The sequence below is a fragment of the Colias philodice genome, chromosome 3, assembly GCF_061535455.1.
Source record: "Colias philodice isolate Cphi_HAF_F1 chromosome 3, ilColPhil1 Martin Lab GWU primary, whole genome shotgun sequence".
In the NCBI taxonomy this organism is placed as follows: Eukaryota; Metazoa; Arthropoda; class Insecta; order Lepidoptera; family Pieridae; genus Colias; species Colias philodice.
Window position 1 is genome coordinate 6,272,273 of NC_143088.1, and position 10,655 is coordinate 6,282,927.

Below are 10,655 nucleotides of genomic sequence, written 5' to 3' on the forward strand. Positions count from 1 at the left end.
CATAAATTTATTCTATCAGCTATCTCGCTCGTTCGTAGATATAAGTCAGGCAATTTCCCGGCTTTCGTATTGCCCTTTTGGAGCCTGTACCTGGAACTTCTTAAACGACTTTCATTACCTATAGTTTAAATTAGTACATTTTAATATGCCTATCTCTTATACCTGGGTAACACGCGAGTGACACCGCAGGTTACAGCTAGGATGCTAACCTTACATTTGCTTCCACCCACTTGCCAAGTTAGGTGTGAAAGGGATAAAAAAACATACAGGTGTCATTCAAGGTCATATTTTCTTGTTGCAAGTTAATGTTCATACTGAAATCTCCAGTGTATTAGATATAAGCTTCTTGGCCTAGGTACATACCTATACATTTTCCCGACCATATGCAATGGATGAGGATACGATAGCCATAGGCAATCTGCAATATTTTCGACTTAGCTTTAATTAAAACTGTTACAATTTAATAAAACTTATTCAGTATAATTATTAGTTCCTTAAAGGTATTTTTTATTAATGTTGTAGGTTAAATTTTAGTTGAGTTTCAAAATTCGAAAATCAAAAAAAAAATATTTAATCTGTTAAATGTCTTATAATCTGTATAGAGGCGCCATTTTACTTGTATCGCCATTTCATTTACGCAGTGAGATGGAGAATTGGGAGATTGCAAAGAGAGATAGAAATAATACATTGAATTCTTGATTTTATATTTTATGAAAATTTATATATATCTATATTAAGGTAAGAGTATTTTAGGTCATTAGATTGTTAAAAGTAGTATTTTCTCGTAGTTTCATAATACAATAGATCTTGTCGGTTTATACAACTGATGATAACTATACAATGGCGTCCACGGTTTACTTGAAGCGCGTCTATAGATATTCCGTCATCCTTTTCTTTCATTATATCGGCACTATTTACGGAGACACTGCTTTCATCGAACGAATCTTTTTACGAGTAGAGTAGAACGATAAGAGGTATTTCCCGTTACCTTCGCACGATATGTTTTGAAGTTTCTCTTTCGCGTAAAGATTTAGCCGCGCTTTTAAATATAAAAATGATTGTATGCAATTTCAGAATACAACATCCAGTTAACCATATTTTTCCCTAGGAGTTGGAATGGAATAAGAAGACAATGTTTACAACTAATACTGTCCAAGCCGGGAGCGTGCCTACTTTACAATATCAGGAACACACTCAAAAGTCGCAAGGGAAAAATATGGATAATGTTCAGCAAAAAACTGCTCAACAGACACAACAAGCTCAGCAGGTTAATTATTTTGAATATTGAGCTATAAAATTAATTAAAATGATTAAACGAAAGGTATTTTGCAATAATATTGTCTAGATCAGGGAACTTGTAAAAAAGTTTTATCATCAGTTTATAATAATTAATTTATAATTGTATAATGAATTAATACATATTTTCACATAATAGCACTGCTATTAACGATTGCAACTGCAATTTGCCTAAGTCAAAAAATGCTAGACTTTCACTTAACAGTCAACAATAATATAACTTTTCTCTTCTAGGAGTTTCCTACATTTTGTTACACTACAAATGTTAACATGATTGGGAAAATAAATGCTGGGACGGCAACAGGAGCAGGCGGTGTTACAGGGGGTGTTAATATTGCCCAGTTAACTACCAATGATGAGAAAACATGCTACATAGCGCAGCCTTTCTCATACAACTATGCTTTGGTCAACCAAATGCAAATAGCCCCTAATGGAATACAAAATACCATATCCAATATTAGTTTTAAATGTGATGTATGTGGACTGATGTTTGGACATTTAACACTGTTAAATGCCCATAAAAGGATACACGCCCAAGATACAGGTAAATACTTTCAAACTATCATAAATGCATTTACACTACATATACTTATTTTATTATGTTTTTCAATATAATGTTTATGATATGTTTTGTAGATTAATAAATAAAAACTTTTATCTATGTATCAATGCTTAAGCTTTAGAGAAATTTTTTTGAAATATTCTGGTCTGATACCATTATGGTCTGGTACCTTGTTGTGTATAATTACATGTATTATAAATATAATATGTATTAAGTTCTGTTTAAATTGTAGATAACAACATCACTGTAGTAGCAACCGGAGTTAGTACATCCAATGAGGTGGCGATGCCTCCGCACATACAAATACTTTCATCAGACCCCAGTGAACAACAACAGCATCATGTGCAACTACAGGATAGTGAGTAATAATATTTCATTAATATTTAAACTGAAACAAACATATAATCAAATTTTTATTTCATTCAAAAGGCTTTTCATAAGTTAAAAATTACAATATAATTGATATTTTCCTCATTTTCAGCAAAACCTATTTTACTAGATAAGGTTCAGAAATGCATAACATGTGGGAATGTCATTCCAAATAATCCAAAAAGAAAAGGACCTAAACTTATAAGATGCGAAAACTGTATAGCACAGGGTCCAGTGGAACATAGAAATAATCAAAGTAAGTACTTAATGTTTTCTTGCATAACTAATATTATATATGAATTGCAACTATTATTACCAAAAAAAAAATTCTATTTTTAAATAGTTGCAATGATGCGATTAACTAACATAAACTTCAGTCACTCTTTACATTACTCAATGTGTTTTTCTCTATGTAACCGAACTGAAATAGCTTAAATAATTCTAAAGTACATATTCAAGTAACCAGAAACCTGATAATAAATATAGTTAACATAAATTCATCTGTTTTCCACTTTCATTGACATTACTTATTACTTTAACATGTTTGAAAATAACAACCTAACATCACATTCAGCCACTACACATGAATTTTACATTTGTGATTTGTGATTAACCATCTAACACTAAATTTGTGCTTCATTAGTGAATACAACACAAATATTTGTGGCCGCAGAAGACAATACCAAGTTTGAAGTTAGCGGAGTGAGCGGGGTCCAAGCAAGTGTTGATCCATTGTCCACAACACAGAACAATCAGCAACAGAAACCATGTGAGTTTTTTTTAGTAGTATATTTTTACTTTTTTATTTCCTAATTATTTTTCATTTTTAAATTATCCTTTGTTATATTCAATTCAAGATATCTATTAACAATTCTTCTATTTTTCATTTTCAGTGCCCGGCCATCATCCTGTGAAAAAAAGAAATTTAGCATCAGTGACAAAATGCCAAAACTGCAATGGGTCCGGTATTATATTTGTGGGTGGCAATAAAAATAAAAGTAACCAACAAAACTCGGACAAATCATATCATTGTAATATTTGTGGAGGTTCCTTTTCAAGATATTCCTCGCTATGGTCACATAAAAAGTTACATTCTGGCGAGAAAAACTTTAAATGTGGTATATGTGGAATTGCATTCGCAAAGGCTGTTTATCTTAAAAATCATTCTAGAATACACACTGGAGAAAAACCATACAGGTAAATCTATATTATACTAACTGAAAACAATATTCTTAGTTGTCCGTTGGTTATTAAAAAAATGCTTTTTTTCCTAGGGCATCTTTATCTGTAATTTATTCCAAATGTCTTTATAACCCCATATACCCTTTTTGGTTTTTAATGTGTATTTGTTTTTAGATGTAATACTTGTGGTATGCAGTTCTCCCAGTCACCTCATTTAAAAAATCATGAAAGGACGCACTCTGGAGAAAAGCCTTATGTTTGTGAGGTAAATATTAAAATTGAATTACCCTCTTATTAAAGAAATATTAAACAAAATATCTGTTTTTAAATGGTGTTCTTTGCATCACATGTTTACATTGTTTGGATTGTCAATTGTTCTCTCTACGGTCAAAGTTTATTGGATTTGTCTATAAATAGAAATATTTATTTTGTGTAATCTGCTTTGTGTTTAGGTCTGTGACAAAGGCTTCGCGAGACATGCGACTTTATGGAACCACCGGCGTATTCACACCGGCGAGAAACCTTACAAGTATGATGTTTGTTCATAAATTTTCTTGATAAGTAGAATCATATAAGATAAAACAATTTAATTATACTAGTACATATAAATGTAAATATAAATATTATTTTTTGTTGTATAAATATAGTATACAACAAAAAATATTTTTGGAAAGAAGTATTGATAAAATTAACAATTGATTATTTTTAAAAGGTGTTTGAATATTTTTCTCTTTATTCTTTACATAAATAAATTGTTTTATAAATAGGAATAAGAATGTATTGAATTTTTTACTGTTAGGTTTAAATATATAAACTCATTATATTTATTAGAATGTATTAACTTTAATATTAATTTTCCTTTTGTTGCACAGGTGTGAAACATGTGGATCAGCCTTCAGTCAAGCGGCTCACCTCAAGAACCACGCTAAAGTGCATTCCGGGGAGAAACCGTTCAAATGTGATATCTGCACCGCGGCGTTCGCGGACAGATTCGCGCTCAAACGACACAGAGGAATTCATGACAAATATGGTAACATATATACTAACAACTTATAAATACTTGTAACAAATAACCAAAAAATATCATTGTTATTTTTCCAAATGATTTGATGCAGTTTTTTTTGTTCAGTAGTATAATATAAGATGTAACTTTTACGTTAAATATTAAATCAATTTATCTAATATTTTAATGTGTCTGAATGTACATATTTATTTATTACCATTCATAATTACATACTTAGATTACAAAATAAAATACAGATAGAGCATGTCAATCATTCATCGCCCTTGTCAAAGAAAATACGAAATCAAAAACGAATACGTTCCTCCGCTAGTGCTATAGCGATTCTAGTGTCATGCAATACGTCAAAAGGGGTTTGATATTTTAGTAAAAAAATGCTGTCTTGTGATATTAAAACGCTGTAAAACTTGTTCCCGAAAACAAACTAAAAGATAAAACATCGTTTTACAGATTTTCTGTAGAATATTTGGCTTATTTAATTTTGTATACAAATAATAATTTTACAAATACGAAGGAATTCAAAACTTCAACGTATGCTGCCAGTATTTTGAAAATGAATTTGCCATTTTTAGGGGTAAAATGGTTAAAAGATATTCGGGGTAGTGCTGTTGGATTTTTCGATCGTGAATGTGATTATTTGTATAGTGCAATAAAAGTTCATGGTCATTATTAGATTATTTTAAAAAGCATTATACATTTTTTTGTTACTTTTATAAAAAGCGTCGTTTTCGCTTGCGATTTAATTCATGTGAACTCCATGATGGATATGATGAAAATAAAATGTCCCGCATTCTCGACTAAAAACTACCGCTATTCGCATTCATATGTTTTGAAAAATAAAAACTTTTTTTAATGTAATTTATTTAATAAATTTAATGTAATTTATTTAATAAATTTAATGTAATTTATTTAATAAAAATTGAATAAAATTATTTTGTCCATGTATAACTTTAGTAGATAGGTGCTTTATGTAACAAAATAATTTTTACAATATTATAAAATAATATCAAAAACCCGAATTTATATTAAAATAAAAATTAAAACATGACTGCTAATAATTTATGTAGCCTACGTCACTACCACCACAGCTACCTTCATAATTCAGATGATTGCAATGACACCTCACAAGTCACAACTCAAAATCGATCCAACAGTTTATACTGCAGGGCGTGTCAAAGAAATATTATACGTACACACCTACACTCGAAAAACATAACCCTCTTTCTTCCGTAGTCGGGCAAAAATTTGGGAAATTTTTCATTAACTGGTAACATAACACGCACACAGAAGCACCGTGTTCGTACAGTGCAGCGGCGAAATGACAGCACACATAGCTTTATGGAAATGACGATAAATCTTTCGGTTTAGTTCGGCATCGCTCCATCTGTCTTTTATTTTGTAATCTAAGATTACATAATTACTTATGTAATATACATGTTTAAGGGAGGTCATATGTCAGTTTTATATCTTATTATAATCAATTATATTTAAGGCAATTACATGGTTCAACGACCTTAATGATTCTGTCACTATATTTGAATTTGTTTTTTTAACCGCCCTCTATAATATACATCATTGTTGAAGTAAAAGTGACCAAAGATTATGGAATTGTAAAATGTATCGTATTGTATCGTGTGTGTGGTTTCTACCTAATTTATGTTTTCTCTGAGAGGCAGTATCTAACATATTACATTTATGAATAGTAAATATTGTGTACTATGTATGTTGTAAATGTAATGTAGGAAGACTCATCTTTCAACATTAACCGTTATAAGCAAAGTCTCTACTACATGACTCATTCTGGAGACCTTAAGATCACTAAGCAAGTAATTATAAGTTCTAGAGTGGGGAACAGTTAAGAAAACACCGATTTAGAAATTAATTTTATTCAACACGGACTCTACTATATTCTGGAGACCTGATGATGGCTAGGGTGGAGAACATCTCACCTACAGAGATATAAAAGATGGAGTACATTATTTGACGTAATTCTATAGAACGGCCTCTACCATGTCATGGTGTATCGAATGGTAATGTTGACCAGGCAAATGTATTTAGCGTTCTCTGTATATCTCTTCATACCTAGTAGGAATATATGCATGCAACCTACACACATCGAAAAAAATAGGGGAACGGACAAGAAATCACGTTTTTTTCGACTTGTTATGTATTTTGTAGTTAGTTCGGGGTTAATTTTTTAAATCCTAATTTGAATGTTGGGTTGTAGCATAAAAACGCCTTCGTCACAATTCATATTTTATTATTCCTTCACTTGGTACATTCACTTGATAGTTTTCTTAAATCTTACATAAATCACAAGGCACGGCTATGGCACTTATAGACCGCACTGGTCGGCTGTTTAAGATCAATTGGCTCGCTGATCGTCTCTTCAAAAAATGTAAGCGATCGACTGACAACTAACCAACTGGAGGGGAGGTTAAGTTGTAGATTATAAATTATAAGGCGATAGATTATAAATACCAGAAAACCTTGTCGATGGAAATGTTCTATGTATGATTTTAAAATTTGTAACACGAATCTATTTCTTTTTTCCTCGGAGAGTCACTGCAAAGGAATTATTGTTATATAATTTATATTTTTATGAATCACTAGCTTTCCGCCGGGGGCCCCCCCCGCGGTTTCAAAGAAAAACTCGCATAGTTCCCGTTCTCGTGGAAAATCCGGGATAAAACCTATCCTATATTACTCGTGGATAATGTAGCTTTTGAATGGTGAAACAATTTTTAAAATCGGTCCAGTAGTTTATGAGCCTATTCATTACAATCAAACAAACAAACAAACAAACAAAGTTTTCCTCTTTATAATATTAGTGTAGAAGAAATCATCGGTTCACCCAGTTAAAAGTGCGGAGGTAACGGAACCAACAAAAAATTCAGTTGAATTGAGAATTTCGTCCTATAATGGCGTCGGCTAAAAATGTTGCTATACGTTTAGGTAGTTATGTCAGTTTTGACTTTCCTACGATTTTATACAATAATATAAAATTAAATGATTTTGTACAATATAAAAAAAATGCTGATTTTCGGCTGTATGGCGACCATTTGGAATTGGAACTGTCTGAAAAGTATGGCATGGCGATTTTCGTACATGGCTACTGGACGATGATTACCTGTGCAAAAATTAGCCTGGTACAAATGGTTGATTTTTTTTAAATCAACGCATTCACGTCGGTATTGTGGGCTGTAAATTACACCGGAAAAGTATGGCATGACACTACCGCCTTATGGGCTATCGGTAAATCCTAAAATTTTTGTGTTACAAATCGTTTGCCTTCCGTAATTTATCCGACGAGTTCGACTAGTCTGCCGGTACCACTGTTCTGACCATGATTTTTCTTTTTGTCATTGCGTACTAAGACCACTGTAGAACCGCCATCCTGTTACAAATGACCCAAAATTTTGTCAGTATCTCCCGGCTTTGGATTGTTTTGGACCCTTAAAATATACGATAGAACAGAAATTAATCTTTTTTAAAAAATATTCAAGACACAGGGAAAGTCTGGTTACTGTTTTATAGGTATGTGTTTTCTGATAATATTTTACTGTCAAAAATTATCAACACTGTATGTTATTCAATGACGCCTTTCAAAAACAAAACTAATTTACAAACAGATTTTTATATCTTTACATACCTATTTTTAACTTTCATTTCATGAACTGCTCATGTAAATACCTATTACAATCTGGTTTAATTTAACAAAACATTCAATTCGGTGAATTTTAGCGTTATTTTGCAAAAAAAACCGCACGTACAGTCCCCCGTCCGAGTCGAACTGACACCGTCAAATTTCGTCGAAAATATGCAATAGAGGTGAGGTTTTATGTGGGTTTTATTATAAATTCGAGTTTTTTCTTGATAATTTAACGATAATAATGAAAATTGAAAAAACAATCAATACAAATTGTTACAAATATCATAACATATTTTTTGGTATAAATTTCATGTATAAATATGTAGCCGTTTTCCTAACAAAATGCGTTTTATGTTCAAAAAGGGGTTGATTTGTATGTATTTTTTTTATGTTTAGGCCGTTCTAAAATGAAAAGTAAACAATACACTTTGTTAATTATATCCTTGAGTATCACATATATTTTTTTTAACACAATCGTACCAACAGTTTCCTCAACAAAATTCAATATGTATAAGGTGTTTTTCGGTTTTGACCATAGTAATCCCCTTAATAATAAATAAACAATAGCTCAAGTTACTAATTAACAATTTCCATTACCAAAGGTCAAACTGCACCATTGCCAGCAAAAATACAACAGAATCAACATGAGCAACAACAGCAACAGAACTCGCAACAGACCAGTGGTACGAGCCAGCAACAAACAAACACACAACCAGCTGTAGAAGTGGAACACTGTCCAGAGCAGGCGCTATGAGTCGCGGAGTATCCCTTAGTTGCCTCTCCTGTCCTCACATAATATTTCCTTGAAATATTGTTAGCACCTACTCAACAGACAAATAATTTATTGTAAATATTAAATGACATTATTGTAGTATACTTGTAAGATACTCAATATTGAAGTTAATATAAAATGTGCTTAGACAAACACTGCCAATTCGCATAGGAAAGTACATAGAGAATGTTTAGTTAATTTTCATGGTAGAATTTGGATTTGTATAGTATTCCAATGTTATGAAGGCGGGTCGTCCGCGATTGAGCGTATAGAAGAGTGGACTATTATTAGAAGCAATATTTTCAAATCATTTATCAAGTACTTACAGATTTTGTATTGGTCTATCCGCCTATAACTTGTAATGCTATTGGGTAGAAATACAATGTTTACATGAATAATTGGCTGTGGAATTAGCAAATACTTTTATAACAGCACAGTTTACTTGTACTAAACTAATTTAATTATACAATGAACCTTGTAAATATATTTCCAACAAGACTAGATGTAAAAATGTGATTTAGTATTAGCTTGTAACATGTTTTAATGGATGAGTTGCTATTTACACTAATATTTTATGCAATAGATTAGTACTGAATCATGTAGGCATTATACTATTAGGTTTATATATGTTTAAAACAGCTCATCCAGAGAAACTATCCTGCATCAAAATGATGCATTTTGTAAGTTAGCATTTTTAAATAAAATAAAGAAGTAAAATGTGAAAATTAATATTTGTTTTATTAATATATGCTCCATATAAACGTGTGCTTAGAATGACTCGGTAAGTGTGGTGGGACGATCTATACATAGATTTGATTTAGCTGAAGATGTTTAAATCTGAAAAAATATAATTAAAAATGTGCGATTTTTAGGCAGATGACAAAACATTGCTTTGTGTCTTATTCTTGTTTTTTTTTAAAACACATCCTACTATAGTTAACAAGATAACATTCAAGAGATCAAACAATAAAAAAAGATCAAGATTAAGAAAAAAATCTGTAAGTTATCATACAAGTTAAAAAATTTTCTCTACTTATGTATGGAAAAAAATACTAACATTTAATTTTGAAACTAATACACATTATCTTATAAATACATTTCCTAGGTGTGACAATGAAATAGCTTGGGAAATTAAAATTTACTATAGGTAGAAGAAAAAAAACGAAATATGTATAATTTATAACATATTTTATTGAGTGAAGCTTACATGATAATTGGAATAACACAGTTAAATAATTTATTCGTAAACCCAGTTTTCAGCAGCTGGGGTCCAGCCAACCAGTTCCTTTTCAGTAAACCAGAGAGCGATTTCTTTTTTAGCAGACTCTACGGCGTCGGATCCGTGGATAATGTTGCGGCCAACTTGAATGCAGAGATCACCACGAATAGTACCGGGTAAAGAATCAGCTGGGTTTGTAGCACCGAGCATTTGACGTCCAGTTTTAACTACGTTAAGGCCTTCCCATACCATGGGCACGACGGGTCCAGAGCTCATGTACTTCACTAGACCGGAGAAGAAAGGTCTCTCAGAAAGGTCGCTGTAGTGTTTCTGCAAAAGTTCCTCTGAGGGCCACACGAACTTCAGGGCTACCAGTTTGAAGCCTTTCTTTTCGAAACGTTCAATGATGGTGCCGACGAGACCGCGCTGTACGCCGTCGGGTTTTACCATGATGAAGGTTCTTTCACGTGGTTCTGCCATTTTAAAAGAAGTAAAAATTTAAAGGTTATCAAAAATACCGACGGCAATGTGGAGTTACAACGTCGTCGACAGCCAGTCAGTGACAGAATAGGAAGAGGAAAT

The 10,655-nt window shown here is 32.0% G+C and overlaps 2 protein-coding genes across 5 annotated transcripts; one reads left to right on the plus strand and one right to left on the minus strand.

The window, feature by feature from the left end:
- The first annotated feature begins 604 nt into the window (after nt 1-604).
- On the plus strand, nt 605-9,577 carry LOC149489681 (transcription factor Clamp-like). 4 transcript variants are annotated; one of them, XM_089714361.1, is made up of 11 exons: nt 605-738; nt 1,075-1,267; nt 1,531-1,840; nt 2,091-2,216; nt 2,340-2,483; nt 2,871-2,996; nt 3,121-3,424; nt 3,584-3,674; nt 3,862-3,938; nt 4,282-4,439; nt 8,685-9,577. In XM_089714361.1, the coding sequence occupies exons 2-11, from the start codon at nt 1,133-1,135 to the stop codon at nt 8,834-8,836; spliced, it is 1,623 nt and encodes a 540-aa protein (XP_089570487.1). In that variant the 5' UTR covers nt 605-738; nt 1,075-1,132; the 3' UTR covers nt 8,837-9,577. The 4 variants fall into 4 exon arrangements, with proteins under 4 accessions (XP_089570487.1, XP_089570491.1, XP_089570489.1 ...); XM_089714365.1 differs by having other exon boundaries at nt 2,901-2,996; XM_089714363.1 differs by having other exon boundaries at nt 626-738; nt 1,109-1,267.
- A 448-nt stretch (nt 9,578-10,025) lies between these two features.
- On the minus strand, nt 10,026-10,655 carry awd (nucleoside diphosphate kinase). Its single transcript, XM_089714360.1, has one exon. It carries the CDS (start codon nt 10,551-10,553, stop codon nt 10,092-10,094), a length of 462 nt encoding a protein of 153 aa, XP_089570486.1. The 5' UTR covers nt 10,554-10,655; the 3' UTR covers nt 10,026-10,091.